The sequence below is a fragment of the Oryx dammah genome, unplaced genomic scaffold (assembly GCF_014754425.2).
Source record: "Oryx dammah isolate SB20612 unplaced genomic scaffold, SCBI_Odam_1.1 HiC_scaffold_9, whole genome shotgun sequence".
NCBI lineage: Eukaryota > Metazoa > Chordata > Mammalia > Artiodactyla > Bovidae > Oryx > Oryx dammah.
The window spans coordinates 16163026-16180748 of record NW_024070193.1 but is presented as its reverse complement, the minus strand read 5'-3'; the positions used below and the strand labels follow the sequence as shown (position 1 = coordinate 16180748).

The window sequence follows — 17723 nt, the reverse complement described above, 5'->3', positions numbered from 1 at the left end:
CCTGTCATTAAAAACGTGCTACAGAAGGAAGACTCTCAAAGTTCAGTCTTGTGTTCTGCATGTGTGCACCAACACACACACACAGACACACAGACACACACGCACACACACAGACACACACACACGCACACACACAGACACACACACACACACACACACACCCCTCCCAAGGAATAACACTGTGAAGTTATTCATCACACATACATACACACACACAGACACACAGACACACACACAGACACACAGAGACACAGACACGCACACACACAGACACACAGACACACACACAGACACACACACACACACAGACATACAGACACACACAGACACACACACACAGACACACACACAGACACACACACACACACCGAAGGAATAACACTGTGAAGCTATTCGTCTGCGCTTGGGGAGTGTGGGAGCGGTGGCGAGGCCATACGAATCCGTTATAGATTACCTACCTGACAGTTTCCTGTACCTTATTTTCCTATAAACCATTGCTTGGTGGGTGGTAAGATGTCAGCTAAAAGCGAAAGCAGGAACGTTTTCAATTTTAAGAAAAGAAACTTTTTTCCCAATTCAGTCACTCCCCGGTGGCTGTGTGGCTGGTAGCTTCCTCCACTTTGAAGGATCAGATTTCAGTGTATCCTGTTCCCAGTTGAGAGCAGGCTGTTCTGTAACACCCAAGTGCAGTGTTCCCCAGTTCCAAGTGGAGGCATGTGCCGCGGAGGATGCACACGGACCAAACAGTTTGACGGGATAAATTGTGCTCGGAGGGACAGCGTATGGTTACCAAGGAGCTCAGTAACTGCATTTTATGTTTCTCTCTGGAAGTCACACCTCTGCAAGGCTTGCAAACTGCTCCAAATCGCTGTTCGCATCCAGAACAGAAACTGACCAGGCAGTGAGAGGAGGGGGTCCACATTCTTTTCCTGCAGATCCAGGGCCCTTGGTTGGATGTTCCTTTTAGGTTTCACCTAGCAGCTGAATATAGGATCCCTCACCAGCCTCGTCTTCAGTCAGATGGCAGACCCGGCTGTCAGCGTTGCTTGCCTGTGACGTGTTTGCTCATCTCACATTCGCCTGGAACACTCTGTGCTTCCTTTGGGACACTGAGATTGCGATCTGTGCATCCTTTTCCATCTCTGTGCTTCTTTTTCCTCTTCTGGGAAGCTAAGATAATGCTGAGATTCAAGGGATGACAGGAGGATGAGAGAGAGAGAGAGAGAACAGATCAGTGGATCTGTGCCTGGTGCTTTCTGGAAGCCAAAAGAAGCATGTTGTTTTTGGGAGTTCTACCTTGCACCTCCGACATGGCTTGAACACCCGAAATTCCTATCATTGCCTCATTCCAGATAGTACTGGGATCAGGCAAGATTGGAAGCCAGCTCTTCTAGCCCACGGTTCAGCAGTGTGGGCTGGGGAGGGGTAGGCTGGGAGGAGTTCCTTGTAGACTTGACCACCCACCCTACTTGGGTGCCCTTCAGCCCCTCAGGTTCTTATCTTGGGATTTCATGGCTGATGTTTTTTTCTACTTGGATGTAGCCTTGGATCTTGCCAAACCACTCCCAGTTTTGATGTGTCCAGTCAGGGCTTGACTAAGCAGATGATGAAACTGCCGGAGGAAAGGGAAGGCAAGAATGTGGAATCAAAATATGGTCTCGTAGCAGCCCAAGTCCTCAGAGAGCAGGGCATGTCATTGGTGAGACTGTGTCAGTGACCTGGAGTGACAGCTCTGTCCCTGGGCAGGGAAGAGGCCAGTGCTACAGGGAATGAATGAAAGTGCAACCCTGTGGGTCGGTAGGAGAGCCACCCCCACTTCACAGGCATGAGACCAAGCCTGTGGAAGTTACATTGTTGACCTGAAGTCAGAAGGTATGGCGTTCACAGGACATTGTCCTCTGGCCAGATAGGTCGGTTTATATGTTATCCTTAGAACCTTTGCAAAGAATCATTTAGGGTGCCAGAGTGATAAGAACTTTGTCACTTGCAGCAGAGGCTTTCTGCTTATTCTTAAACACAGAGGAAGCCTCAGCCAGTGTCCTTAAAGTGCCCTTGAGGTCTGTACACACCAGTTTCCAAACCCTGAAGCAGAGCTGGCATCCCGGTGCATTCTTCTCCCCCTACACCTTCAACCCAGCCCAAGGGGAAGCCAGGGAATCCCTTTTACAGAGATAAACAAATACAGAATTTATATCCCACCCCATGGCTTCCAAGAAGTCAGTAGGAAACAACTGACTGAAACCCCAGAACCACAGAGCCCTTCCTCCAGGCCTGTGGCTGTAATTAGGTCACCATGTCACCTCCGGGTGACTTGTTGGCATCTACCAGTAATGTGAGGCTCTGACCCCATTTTCCAGACCTGTGGGCACATTTCTTCTGTGGCCTGCTTGGCAGAAAGACATAACCTGACACCAATCAAGAGAAAACATCTGTGCCTAAGGTTTGCTTCCCTGTAAGGGCCACAGAGGCTCAAGTCTGCCGGCAGCTCTCACACTGTTCCAGGTCAGACTCATAAAGTGCTTCAGCTCTAAACATCTGGCCCTTTCTCCTTGACAGAGTCAGGGCTCTGCTTGATGATCAGAAGGCATATGTTGAGCCAGGGACCGCAGAGAGAGCTAAATATTTAGCTTCCTCTTTCTCTGAAGGTCTGCAGTGCCATGTCTGGGCATGACCAAAGTGAGTTTCAGGCAGTGGGCTGGCGTTCGCTTAAAGGAACCTATCGAGGTGAAGGTGTGCGTGTCTCCTTCTGCCCAAGGTTAAATAATAGTAACATCCTGTGTAAGAGAACTTGAATGTGGTTTTCTGCTAAACTCCAGTCTTCTGGGGCTATTTATTAGATGTGTTTAATCATGGGCCAATTTAAGTAGTAGCAGACTAATAAAATAACAAAATTGGGCTTGCTGCCAGGACAAATGTTGACTTACCCCTATAATGTTGACTGAAACGAATAACTTTGAAAGTAATTGAGGAGTGAAACCTTAGCCAAAAATAGGGTGTCTGAAACAGTGGTTCTGTTTTATTTTACTGGCACTGCTAAGAAACTTTGTTCGTAACCTAGGCTGCTGCCCGGCTCAGCTCTTGGAGAGTCCCGTATTTTACTAAATTATTTTCCAAGATGTTGTTTGGTTTTGTTTTCTTTATCCCATAGAGCATCATTTAGAAAAAATTAATAGCCCCATTGCAGAGAAGAACAGGCTTCTTCTCCAGTGTGGGGGCAAACATTCAACGATAATAGGAGGGATACAGATAATAACTTGCTTGAGGTCTTCTCTCAGAAGCGAAGTGGCGTGCCAGGAACATTAACCCTCTCAGAGTCTGCAGTAAAATTAATTGCTCCTGCAGGGTACTCTGGATGAAATCCATCTAACTTGCCGCACACTCTCCTTTCTTTCATTCTGCCATTAAGTTTACATGAACATTCAAGAGTGATAGTGTTTTTGCCAGCATGTGTTTTGAACTTGAAGGAAGCAGGGGAAGCCTGGAGGAAATGAAGCCAAGACTACCACATAAATTGTCATAAACTGTGACTTCTTTCTCTTCTCATTTTTTACTTGCATTTGATGGGAGCTTTGTTTGGGGCTGGAACTGAGCATACTTTCAGAGGCTCATGCCAGCAGTGTCTGAGAGTTCAGTCCAGCGTCCCCCTCTCAGGCTTCGGCCTTACGCATGGTTCTTCTAAAAGCAACCACCTCACAGGCTGATACTGGCCAGAGGCTGTAGGTGCTGGCTGGCTCAAGCAGAAGTCAAGGTGTTGACTGACTTGACATACAGGGAATAAGGACCATCTCCCCATCCTTAATGTATTCAGTTTTACAGCCCTGAGAGTCAATGGTTCAGTTTGTGAATTTGCCCAGATCATCTTCTGATGTCTCCCTCATGTGCTTTTTTAGCATTTCCATGAGGGAAGACAGGAGAAATTATCAGATCCTCAGTGCAGTAACTCCCTGTCTACAACTTGGCCGTAAGACTAAGCTAACTGAGAGTGTCCTGTGGATTTCATTTATCCAGGCCTAGTCCCTGGTAACCAAAAAAAGAAAAAAACCACATTTTTTTTTTCTTTGAAAGAGGGAAATTAGGGTGTTTTCCTTGTAGCATCTGATGCAGAGAGAGTTGGGCTGTTTCATCAAAAGGGAAATGGAATCTCCATTGGTGCTCAGGGTGAGGCAGCTAGGCCTGCACCTGGAGAAGAAAAGCACAAGGGTGTGGCCTCCACCTTTGCAGCTGGCCCAGAGGAGGGTGTCAGGAGTTCTTCCTAGAGCTGTTCCTGGGGGTTTGTCAGCGTCCACGAGTGGCAGTCCACTCCAGTACTATTGCCTGGAGCATCCTATGGACAGAGGAGCCTGGGAGGCTACAGTCCATGGGGTCGCAAAGAGTCAGACATGACTGAGCGACTTCACTCACAAAGCCTGTGGTCCATCCGTTGAAATCACTGATAAGCATCTCTAGGGGAAAATTATAGTTCCATGTCTGAAGACCTTTTTGTTCACCTTGAGGGTTAGCAACCAATAATTCTGAAATGCCTTCGGCCTAATCAATGAAGCCAGGTTTCCGTTGGAATTTGGCCCTCATTATTTGCCTTTTAACTTCTGGTAACAAATGATACCAGGTCAGTTAGCTCCATGCCAGGGAAAAGAAAACATAACAACAGCAACAAAAATTTTTAATGGAAATTTTGGAGTTAGAAACCATTATTTCATCACTGCCTTTTTCTATTTTGGAAGAAAGAAGATGAAGTCTCCGAAGAAGCTCCCTGTCTCGTTCCTACAGCCCCGCTCCTCTCCCTCAGACAGCTCTGTGAAGGCCTCCTCACCGGCGCCTCTGTGTCCTGCACACCCCTGTGGTCCACGGTGCCCTGCCTGCTGGCCACGTTGCCTGCCCCACTCCTTGCCCACTCCCCCGAGGCTAACTCTCTCAGATGCTCTGCCTGGATCAACTTTCTGGTTTTCCCTTTTAGCCAGGAGACATTCCCCCAAGGATGACAGCTGTACACTTGAGGGAAGCCACTTTGCATATGCTGGGTAAACACTCACAGAACTGAGTTTCAAAGGATGTACATAGTCCCAAAGTATCTCTTCCATTTCTGTGTAATAATTACAAAGGGAATAATAGTAACTTTACTATGGAGGAAATTTTCCAGCAAGTACCTTTCGTATGACTGCTGTAACAGAGTATCACAAGCAGGCAGGCTTAGAACCACAGAGATTTATTTCTTACAGTTCTGCAGACTAGAAGTCAAAAATCACAGGGTTGGTGGGGCCATGCTCCCTCTGACTCCTGCAGGATAATTCTTCCTTGCGTCTTCCTATGGTGATTTGATGACAAAATAAAATGAAAGAGTGGGATGGCTTTGGCAACAGGAGGTGTCATAAGAAGTGAGAACAGAAGAATATTTGTGGTGACCTAGAAGTTTTGAAGGGTGAGAATCTTGGGTATTAACTGTAAAACAATGTAAACGACAAGGAAAGGGGTGGTAAAGTCAAGACAACTATAATGAGCGGAACTGATGATCAGCAAGGATGGGAGCCCTCAGCCTTCTTAGTGGAAGACTGGGCTATTGTATGAAAGAAAAGAGTGGATTCAGGAGGCAGTTGTAGGGAAAGGGAAGCACCTTCACAAATTAAAACCAATACAGTGGAACAGAGGTCTCTTCTGATGGGCAGCCTGATCTTGAATGACCCCTGTTTTCTCTGTATATTTCTAAGACAAATCAGAGTTGAACTCTCCCAGATTGTTTTATATTGTGGAGCTGAGTGATCAGGAGCCAGCTGATGGGTTTCTTTTCTTTCCTTTTTTTCTTTTTTAAATCAATTTGTTTATTTTAATTGGAGGCTAATTACTTTACAATATTGTGGTGGTTTTTGCCATACATTGACATGAACTAGCCATGGGTTTACATGTGTCCCCCATCCTGGAACCCCCCTCCCACCTCTGTCCGCATCCCATCCCTTTGGGTTGTCCCAGTACAGCAGCTTTGAGTTGCCTTGTTTCATGCAAGTTGGTAGGTTTCTTAATGAGAGCAAATAGTAGCCCAGTCAGTACTCTTGCCTGGAGAATCCCATGGATGGAGGAGCCTGGTGGGCTGCAGTCCATGGGGTCGCTAAGAGTCGGACACGACTGAGCGACTTCATTTTCACTTTTCACTTTCATGCATTGGAGAAGGAAATGGCAACCCACTCCAGTATTCTTGCCTGGAGAATCCCAGGGACGGGGGAGCCTGGTGGGCTGCCGTCTATGGGGTTGCACAGAATCGGACACAACTGAAGCGACTTAGCAGCAGCAGCAGCAGCAGTAATCAAGCAGACTTCATGGAATCTTGACAGCCATGTTGGTGCCCCTCCAGGGGCTGTCCTACCTTTAAGTTTAAATGTTTCAGGGTATCTCTCTCCATTCTCAGTTTCCCAGCCTCCTGGGTCTGGCTCTATTCTGGCATATAGCAGTTGAGAATGATTTAAATTCAGAAGTGGGATTTTTTTTTTCCATTTTACCAGGTTTCTTCTACTTACGTCCAATTCTAGACGATGTCTGCCTCCTCAGTATCCTTTGTCACTAGACAGACCCTCACTAACAAGTAAAAATCTCAGATGGCACCTATATGCACCAGGTCAGCATTCACTAGTACATCTGCAAAACTGTTTTCTGTCCATTGAAGTAAATCTTTGTATTATGGGGCATTTTGACCAGGCACCATAGGCAGGACTGTGCATACTACGTCCTTCGCCAATCTAGGGTTGGCCCCTAGATTTGCCAGTTGCCACACAAACAGTCAGACACAACTGAGTGACTGAACTCTACAACAAAACCTGGAATCCATGCCATTTCCCACACAGACCCTTTCCCTGGCCCCATATCGCTTTGAAGCAGATCCCAAGCATTGTAACATTTTATGTCCCTTATTCATGGTATTAATGGTCCAGGAAAGTTTGTGTTATATTCAGGATAATTTGTTTGGAAAGCTAAAAATAAAATGTAGTAGGATATTGTTCACTCACATAAAAGGCGAGTCAGAGATACCCTCTGCTTACAAGGAGAGGACCCTGCGTCCCCAGCTGCAAGGAAGGGGTACAAATCAAGCCTTTGCTGTCTGGCAGAGCCTGAAGACTATCTGAGTGTGCCTGTGAGAGACGCCCTGCTTGGGAGTGTCATCTCTGGGTATGTCTCAGCAGGAAGCTGAGGCTGAAGACCACTGGCCCAGGACATGACCCATATGAAGCCAGCAATGGTACAGGGCAGTGGCCAGCCAGCTATGGCCCCTGCACCAAACGCAGTCCACTTCCAATGGCCCTAAAGCTATTTGTTTCAGTGGCAGGACATAGTATTGCCCCCCGCCCATCTTAAAAAAATCAGATTTTTTTTTTTAAAGAATCAGATTTCTAACCTTTATTTTTAACTCAGTACTTGGAAGTAGAGCTCAGGATCAAAACATTGTAAATGTTGCCTGTGTACTAAAGATACTGTTCAGTTCAGTTCAGTCGCTTAGTCGTGTCCGACTCTTTGCAACTCCATGAATTGCAGCACGCCAGGCCTCCCTGTCCATCACCAACTCCTGGAGTTCACTCAGATTCACGTCCATCGAGTCAGTGATGCCATCCAGCCGTCTCATCCTCTGTCGTCCCCTTCTCCTCCTGCCCCCAATCCCTCCCAGCATCAGAGTCTTTTCCAATGAGTCAACTCTTCACATGAGGTGGCCAAAGTACTGGAGTTTCAGCTCTAGCATCATTCCTTCCAAAGAAATCCCAGGGTTGATCTCCTTCAGAAGGGACTGGTTGGATCTCCTTGCAGTCCAAGGGACTGTCAGAGTTTTCTCCAACACCACAGTTCAAAAGCATCAATTCTTTGGCACTCAGCCTTCTTCACAGTCCAACTCTCACATCCATACATGACTACTGGAAGATACTGTTAGAAAATGGTATTTTGGAAATTAATTTTCTAGAATCTTCTACATACAAATGGCTAACAAACACATGAAAAGATGCTCAACATCACTCATTATCAGAGAAATGCAAATCAAAACCACAACGAGGTACCATCTCACGCTGGTCAGAATGGCTGCTAAAGGAACCCTCTTACACTGTTGGTGGGAATGCAGACTAGTACAGCCACTATGGAGAACAGTGTGGAGATTCCTTTAAAAACTGGAAATAGAACTGCCATACTATCCAGCCATCCCACTGCTGGGCATACACACCAAGGAAACCAGAATTGAAAGAGACACGTGTACCCCATTGTTCATCGTAGCACTGTTTATAATAGCCAGGACATGGAAGCAACCTAGATGTCCATCGGCAGATGAATGGATAAGAAAGTGTGGTACATATACACAGTGGAATATTCAGTTCAGTTGCTCAGTCATGTCTGACTCTTTGCAACCCCATGAATTGCAGCACGCCAGGCCTCCCTGTCCATCACCAACTCCCAGAGTTCACTCAAACTCATGTCCGTCGAGTTGGTGATGCCATCCAGCCATCTCATCCTCTGTCGTCCCCTTTTCCTCCTGCCCCCAATCCCTCCCAGCATCAGAGTCTTTTCCAGTGAGTCAACTCTTCGCATGAGGTGGCCAAAGTACTGGAGTTTCAGCTTTAGCATCAGTCCTTCCAAAGAACACCCGGGCTGATCTCCTTTAGAATGGACTGGTTGGATCTCCTTGCAGTCCAAGGGACTCTCAAGAGTCTTTACTCAGCTATTAAAAAGAGTGCATTGAATCAGTTCTAATGAGGTGGATGAAACTGGAGCCTATTATACAGAGCAAAGTAAGTCAGAAAGAAAAACACCAATACAGTATATTAACGCATATATATGGAATTTAGAAAGATGGTAACAATGACCCTATATGCGAGACAGCAAAAGAGACACAGATGTAAAGAACAGTCTGTTGGACTCTATGGGAGAAGGTGAGGGTGGGATGATCTAGAGAATAGCATTGAAACATGTTATTATCGTATGCGAAATAGATCGCCAGTCCAGGTTCGATGCATGACTTAGGGTGTTCAGGGCTGGTGCACTGGGATGACCCTGAGGGATGGGATGGGAGGGAGGTAGGAGGGAGGGTCAGGATGGGGAACACATGTCCACCCATGGCTGATTCATGTCAATGTATGGGAAAAAACACCACAATATTGTAATTAGCTTCCAATTAAAATCTAAAAAAAATTCTAGAATCTTCTGTAGTGTCCTCTACTGAGCAAAATAGTTGATTGAAAATTGGAGAATCTCCAACAAAATTCCTGTTCCTTTTTCTAATGAACAGGGGGAGAAAAGGGGGGCTCAGGCCCTCAAGAACAGTTTATCTATTTTTTAATGGTTGAAAAAAGCAGAAGAATAATACTTTGGGACATGTGAAAATTATATGAAATTTGAATTTTAGTGTCTGTAAATGAAAGCTTAATGGAACACAGCCACATTCACTTATTTACATACTGTTTATGGCTGATGGTAGAGATGAATAGTTGTGACAGAGGCTAGACAGCCCTCAAAGTCTAAAACATTTAGCCATCTGTCCCCTCACTGAAAAATATCACCAAACCTTAAAGTAGGGCATGGGCTCTGAAGACAGCCTGCCTACATTTAAATCCTAGCCATCTTATTTTAGCTTTCCCTGTCTTTAAAATGATGATCACAACAGTGGCTACCTTGCAGAGATGTTGGGCTTCCCTGATAGTTGGTAGAGAATCCACCTGCAATGCAGGAGACCCCGGTTCGATTCCTGGATCAGGAAGATCCCCTGGAGAAGGAATCGGCTACCCACTCCAATGTTCTTGGGCTTCCGTTGTGACTCAGCTGGTAAAGAATCCGCCTGCCATACAAGAGACCTGGATTCAATCCCTGGGTTGGGCAGATTCCCTGGAGAAAGGAAAGGCTACCCACTCTAGTATTCTGGCCTGGAGAGTTCCAGGGACAGTCCATGGGATCTCAAAGAGTCAGACATAACTGAATGACTTTCATTTTTGCAGAGATGTTAGGAGACATAAATTACTAATTATCTGTAAAGCATAGAGAAGAGTCCGTGCAGTGACTATGTACTCATTATTCTTAGTTAGTACTGCTAGAGCTTCTCTATCACTCATAGATCAAAACTTCTGTTTAAAACACGAGGATGATGAAAGCCTCCTAGAGGGTTCGGGGTGGGTGACACATGACTCCTGTGTATGCAATTCCCAGCACATCTCCTGTCTCACAGATGGAGCCCCAGAAAGGATTCCTGGTGTTTTCTAAACATTTGAAGGACATTAAAAAAAAAAAAATCACTCCATCAACTCATGGACAGAAGCACCTGCTAGCACAGTCGTTTCTCACCTCTCCCTAGCTCCTGGCCAGAGGTAGAGCATCCAAGAGCAGTGTTGCCCTGCAGTAGAGTGGTCAGTTCTGCATTAAAGGCTGCATATCTGGGCCATCCTGGGCCATGTTTGTGGCTCAGTAAAACCAGAGTGTCAGGGAAGCTACAGAGGTGATGTGGAAGACCCTTCCACTGTTCTCCAACCCTACTCTGGCTGCAAAAATGAGATGTAGGGAGAATGAGTGGTTTCCTGTATGCTGTGTCTGTTAGAATGGAACCTTCTTTTTTTGAGAAATAAAAATAGTCCCAAATTATATTGGTATGATAGGCATTTTCTTACATTGCATATGTTGTGCTTTGGTTTTTCTCTCTTAGAGGGAAAAATGAGGAAAGGACAAAAACTGTATCCCCTAGGGAAGGATTATTAAAAATATATTTAATGAAACCTCACATTAAAAATAAAATTACATGCAGTGCTTTATTCGCTTTTGTTTGTAATTCAAGCACAAGGGACTTTTAAAATTGCTGAATCAATTCCTTTATGTAAAAATATGACCTGTATATCTTTCTTCATCCTCTCCTTCCCTTCTTCCCACCTCTTCCTTCTTTTTTCCCCCTTCCTTGTCCTCTAGAAAGATAAAGAGAAAATATTTTATAAAAGTCAGTACTCATTCATGATAAAAATTCACAGCTAACTTAGCATGGAAAGGAACTGCCTTACTTGATAAAGGGTATCTCTTCCATGCACTTAGCAAATATAATACTTAATGTGAAACCTTCATAATAATTACTTTATTATTAGGAATTAGACTATGGTACTCACTCTCTCAGCTTGTAACCAACAACATACAGATAGTCCTAGCCAGTGCAATAAGATAAGAAAAAAATAAAAAGGCTGTGAGATATGGAAAACATGCAACAAGACTGTTATTCAAGAAATACTGCCCACACTGCATTTTTCTTTTTTGCTTTTTCTTTTTTTAACCTCTTTAGTGAGATGCCCTCCTGTTCTGTCTTAAAACTGCAGGGTGAGGGTATAGTCTGCACTTGAAAGTGGGTTTAGCACTGACCTTGCCCAGCTTGGTTTGGCAGCTGAGTTGTTGGATTAGGGAGCTTCTGAAGGTTGTGTTCTGTCATCTCTCTATAAAGCCAAAAAGCATCCCTGGAATTGTATTTGCTGGTTCTCAGTACAGCTATTTAACTGGAATCTGGAAACATTTTCCCTGAGGGCTCTTTTTAGACAGCAGTAAAATGTAGCTGGAGACATACGGAGTAAATGGAAAAGAAAAATCAAATTAGGCCAAGAATGTTTTTAATCTCCTATTCTCACTGAAGCCCTCAAGGAGAACACCATAATTCATACTTCACTCATCTGGGTCAGGCATAAAGCCCTCTCCATAGATCTAATAACCTGTAAATGTTCTAGTTTGAAATTGCACCTGCCCACTTTGCTGGATCAAGTACATCGAGCAGCAGTGGTTTCTGTTTCGATTGTTCATTACTTGAGAATGTCACATTGCCAGAGAGCAGCCCAGAGTTTACTTCCAAATGGGTGAAGCCTTAGGAAGGGAGTTTTAATTACAATCTCATGTAGCAACACTGGGCACAACCTGCAGAGGGGCCGACATTTGCACTGTGCCTGCTTCTTACAGCAGTGCAGAAAAGACACAGCTGACTGGCTCATGTAAAACGGGCAGCGGAGTCAGCAGGGCCTTAGAAAAATGACATAGCAAGTGAAACAAAGCCGGATCTTCCCTCATCCCACCAAGCATGCAAGCCTCCCTGCTCCCTTTTTAAAGCAAGATAACCCAGTTGGCGTTTGCCCTTCACACTCCCCAATTTGATACGGAACCTGTGACCCAGGAGCTTTAGCCATTAATAAGAGACCTGGGAGTCAACGGGCTCTGAGGTGTGTGGCAGGAGTATATGAGACCAAATCCTGCTCCCCTAGGAAAGCCCTCTTCTTCTCACTTGCTGCAATGCAGTTTGTGCCACCAAAGGTGGTATATCAAAACTCTGGCATTTTCAGCCAAAGCAGGAGCCATTTAGAAAAATTCAGGGGATGCTCAAGAGGCTGTATGTGCGTGCAAGCATGCGTGTGCGTGTGTGTGTGTGTGTCTATTCAGTAAGCCTGCCGGTGGTGCAGCTCTGACGTAAAAAATATTTTTAAAATCCTCCTCTGGGCACAGATACTCAGGAGCCAGGCACTGGACAGGGAGCATCCTTGAAGGGCACTGTCACCTGAAAACAGAGGGACAGTCGGATCTTTGTCTTCAGCATTTGCATAATTATAATGTGATATCGCTGTATTGAGAGATTCATCCTTTGCATTTTGGAACTAAGCCTTCCTGGTGTTCGGAGAATTGCCTTCTGTCTGTTCAGCTCAGCATGCCAAGAAGCTGGAGAGGTCCCCAGCAGCCCGGATGCATTCTCTGTTTTGGGAAAGTATTTGCTTCAAGAAACCATGAAGTCACTCCTGGCCACATCGTGGAATTGTTTTGTGCTTTTTAAACAGCCTTTAGATTTTTTCTATTTGCCAGAAAGGTTGGGTCTGTTTCAGAGGAATCTTCTGTTTTCTAAGGCTGGCAAGAGCATAAAATGACATGAGAGTGTCTTGGCAGAACTCCAGATTCAGGCAAGATTTTTCCAAGCACCTACTATGTTCAAAACACCTTGCAGGGATATTCTAGAGAATCTTAACTCTCAAAACTTTGAAGGCAATGGCTGAAAAAGAAAGATGAACACCTGGAGGCTCCCTCTGGAAATGGTTGAGTTTCGCCACAACCACTGGCAAGTGTGGCTTTTTCCATCAAAATTTGGTGTCTTCATGTGCTGTCCAGCATCTCCCGCAGGTCAGATGGAGCTTAGGAAGACAAGGGTAACTGTTCTCTTTGTCAAGCGTTTTGTCTGTCATCCCTCTTTTCTCCACAGCCTCTTGTTTTTATTTATGTAACTCTAATCTGCAGAGTCATTGGTTTAGGTAGGCTCCCCCACCCATCAGCTTGCTTTGGGGTAACTTGCAGATTTGCACATGTTTTATGTGGTGATAATTTTCATAACTTGTGGCTAGGTATAGTATAAAAACTAGTGATCGTGGTAGGGTTTTCTCTCTGTATATTTTCTTTTTGCTGTCTAGTTGTTATTTATAAGTATTAATATGTGCATTTCAAATATACGGTAGGTACAAGAGGCTTTCTTAACAACCTAGTAATAGAATAACTTCTTTAAAATATTTTTTTAATTTGGTGTACTAAAAGAAAGAGTCTTTGTGCTTTAGAAAAGCCATTGCATATTAGAAATTTGGACAGTGGCTTCAGGCAAGGTGGAGAAAAGGTTTTTTTTTAAAGATGAAACCAGAAGCATCAAAAGACAACTGCCCAACAAGGTCATTGGATGGGAAATTGGAGGCAGCTTTTGTCTGCAAGAGGGGTTGGAGAGAGTGATTCTCCTAAGTGGGAGCCTCTGATTTAAAAGCCTTCAGACACTGTTGGGGTAAAGGAATTTGCCTGTTTGCTGTCTGCTCAGAGACTGCCTCTGTTGACCCCAACCAACCCCCACTCTGACTATTTACCCTTTCCTGGCTCACCAGTCACCTTCACACAGCAGGAGTGAGATGAGTACCATTTCCATTCTACAGAGTGGTGTGCAGCCAGCCCCTGGTGGAGTAAGACATGACTGTGTGGTGGAGTTACAGTCTCTTTGGAATTGACCTTGACAGTTTCCTTTTTTTTTTTTTTTAACCCTAGGAGCCTAGTAATAAACGAGTCAAACCTCTTTCCAGAGTCACATCCCTCGCCAACCTCATCCCACCTGTGAAGGCCACGCCGTTAAAGCGCTTCAGCCAAACCCTGCAGGTAAGGACACGGTGGGCTCATGTTTGCAGAAAACCCTGTTGTGTGGGAGGAGACACCTCTGTCCTAGCCAGAACCTCCCCTGGTTTCAGTCTGACCTGAATCAATGCTTATTATTTGAGTAGAAGAGAGCAAGTGAGCATACTGGAAGAGAAAGAGATATTTTAAAGTTGGTGTCAGACAGAGTCCTTCAAGGTGTAACTGGAGGCATCATCTCTGTTGGGTCTTTCTTCACAGTGGTGTTTCAGAGACCCCATCCGGTGTACTTTCATAGGTATCCATTTGGTCCTAAAATATCTATGGGCCTCCCAAGAAAACCAGCGCCTGACCTCAGATGGAGGGCAAGAGAGCCTAGTGTCTTCGACGAGTGGCTTAGAGCCTCGCAGCATGTGAGAAGAAACTCAGCCCACCCACTCATTTCTTATGGCCCTAGAGCTAAGAATGATTTTTGCTTTTTAAATTGGCTGCGGAAAAGCAATCCAAAGAGTAATATTGCATAACCCATGAAGATGATTTGAAATTGCAGTGTCTGTAGCTGCAGTTGTGCAGGCACACAGGCATGCCTAAATGTCAGTGTGTTGTCTGTAGCTGCCGTGGCCCTACAAAGGCAGAGTCAGGTAGCTGTGCCCCGACAATATTGCCCACAACACCAAAAATATTTACTATTGGACCCATTACAGAAAATGTCTGTTGCTCCCTGAGGACAAGGGCCCGGGAGTAAAGTATCTCACTTCTGGGCTTAGCTCTGTCCCTCAAAGAGTTTGTCCCCTTGGGCAGGTAACTCCACACCTCTCTGGGTCTTGCCATTATTCCATGCGGGTACACTGGGCATGGGGCTGCTAGCTCCTCTAGAGAACTGCTGTGAAGACTTACAAAGTAGTACGTTTAAAGGACCTAGCATGGTTCCTTGGCCCATGGTTCGTAATCACTGACTTCCTAACTAGTTAAGGTGTAAATATTAGCTACTGTAAAAATTCTTTGGTTAATTCAGGTGGTTGTAGTTCTTATTCATAACCTCCTGATAAAGTTTATCTTTTAAAATGAACATTGAGATTTTTTTTTTTTCCTTTCCCCAAAGGCCTTGGGCACCCAGTATGATAAAAATCCTTTTCCTATCATGAAAAGGCTCACCTCCTTCAGCTGAGTAGACCTGAGTCTGCCAGTTCCTTACATGTCCTGAATACTTTTGCTTAGCAATATTTTTTATCTTGACTTTCTGAGTTAAGAGAGTTGTGGGCCAGCACCCAAGGCGTGTCCCAAGCTATGGAGACCAGTGATTTGAGAGCTGTTTGAAGTCTCCCTCACCTGCTCCTGTCCTTACTGTCACACCAAGCAGCCCAAGCTCTTCCCCCCTCTTTCCTGTCCACCCCTCAGTGCTCATCCCCTGCCCTGCGCATCCCTCTGTTAGCTCTGCTAATACTTCCCCTGAATGAATCCTCGTCTCATTAGCAATAGGCTTGGCTCTGTGCTGGAACCTCTGGGCTCCTGGCTATCCCCTGATCCCCTTTGTGGGAGAACAGAGGAGGAAAAAAAAAAAAAAAAACAATAAGGTCATCCTGGGGAGCCAGATGAAGGGCTTTGAAGCTCATGAAGAAAAATGTGTTTACCTTCTCTCCCTGGTGACCAGTGTCTCAGCCCTCTGGCCAAGTTCATCACAGGCTTCCCCTGGAAGATTCATCACCGCCCTAGCCCCGCACATCTGGTCTTTCGCTGAGTTCTGCTTTTCAAAAATTCTTCAGCCTGTTGATTGCCATTTCACCCTTTCCTTTCCATCTCGGTGGTGGTGGCTCGAGGTCACCATAGTTACTTCCTCCCTTGATTATAGTCTCCATGTTGCCCGCCATCTCTTTCCCTTGTCTCTCCGAGGACAGTCCACCCTGTGCCCCAGGAAGGGCCTTGCTCACTCCACAAGCGTTTAGGCGGGCTCTACTCCCTGCCCTCATGTCACTTACATCCTAGATAGGGTTGCCTTCTAGTCACATCTGGCCCTCGGTTGTGTTTTGTTTGGCTGCACGTTGCTGTGGGTTCATATTTAGAAATCAAAAGAGTCCTTGTAACAATCTGGACTTCTGGCTTCTTTTGAGGAATTGGACCACTTAGCATGTGGGCCTGTGTTCTCACATGGCAGTTATGAGCCGTACCTAAGTAACCAGTCAGCGTTCACCTACAGATGTCCCCACTTCTCCCAGCTATCCTCCCAACACCTGGCCTCTTCACTCAGTGTCATCAGCTTGCCTGGCCTGCAGGCTCCACATTTGTGCTCACGATTCTAGGGAGAGCGCTGTCTACGCCTCCTCACCGCAGCCCAGCCCCGACACAAAGTGCATCTTCCATTGTCTTTCAGCTCCCCAGGAAACCTTTAATTTTTTTCTCTTGTTTCTACTCTACACAGATCCCACACAGGGAACACTGTAGGAAATATTTAATCACCTTGCAAATTTGCCCTGACCTAGAGAACTGGGGCAAAGAGAAATCGAGCCATGTCTGAAATCCAACAGACTGAGGCCAGACTTGAGGGGCTGGATCTGACATGTGGATATTGGTTTCTAAAACCTCAAAGAATTCTTTTGGCAAAAATAATTTTTAACTTACTTGTTTAAAATACCAGGATAAAGAGCCAATCCCAGGTTCTGTTTATTGGGCAGAAACAACCAGACAGAAACAGAATAATTATTCATAATGGTTATGTCCACAAACACAGAGAGAACTTGAACAATGTCTTTATGCTGTGACTGTGTCTTTGGTGGGGATCAATAAATGGAAATATGCCCCTGAGGTTGTATGCAGAGTTAGACAGCCTCGTTTGCAGGATGATCTGCAAAGCTTGGAGTATGCCATCTTGCCCCCACCTATCTCCCTGTAAGTCACCTTGGCACATGCAGTGCGAATTCTGCAGAATTACTTCCAGTCCTAGCATCCCAATAATTGCCTCCTGGCTTTATTGCTTCCTTCCCCACAGCTAGAGCGGGATAGGTGTTAATGTAGCCCGAGGAGCAGGGAGGGTGGGGGAGGGGGCCCTAAAGGGAGTACTCAGTGTGCCAAGTTCACTGCCTTCCTCATTTTGCCTCTGGTGGTCCTTATGCCCCTCTAAAATGGGAGAAACAGAAAGAGAAGCCACAGGGCGGCTCCAAACCTCTCGGCAGTCATTCATTCCTTACCCATATGTGTGTGTTCTTTTTCTCTAACTTCCCGAAACAGCAAAGTGCTGGAATGGAGCAGCTTGCTTCTCTGTGGCAGTGTCCTTGTCCCTGGCTCCTGGCCTTTAGAGATACCCATTCGGCCTCTCAGGGTACATTCCTTTTATCGTAGGAGGAGAGATGACTTAGGCCCAAACCCAATGCTTTAATCGATAGTAGAATGCTTAGACCCTGATGCTGGGAGGGACTAGGGGCAGAAGAAGAGGGCAGCAGAGGATGAGATGGTTGGATGGCATCACCGACTCAATGGACATGAGTTTGAACAAACTCCGGGAGATGGTAATAGACAGGGAAGCCTGGTGTGCTGCAGTCCATGGGGTTGAAAAGAGTCAGACATGACTGAGTGACTGAACAAGAACAGAACTCTGAGCAGGCCTTCCTCTGGCTTCCCGGGAGGATGTCAGG

General features: G+C 45.6%; 1 protein-coding gene across 6 annotated transcripts in view; it reads left to right on the top strand.

The window, feature by feature from the left end:
* Positions 1-17723, top strand: part of ARHGEF3 (Rho guanine nucleotide exchange factor 3) — a 306250-nt gene that overhangs the window by 252334 nt on the left and 36193 nt on the right. For 5 of the 6 annotated variants that reach the window (XM_040246414.1, XM_040246415.1, XM_040246413.1 and 2 more), the window contains one exon: positions 14017-14124. In XM_040246414.1, coding sequence (XP_040102348.1) covers positions 14017-14124 — 108 coding nt within the window. Of the gene's footprint in view, positions 1-12409; positions 13149-14016; positions 14125-17723 lie in introns of those variants that run through there. The other variant, XM_040246416.1, reaches the window with a different exon arrangement.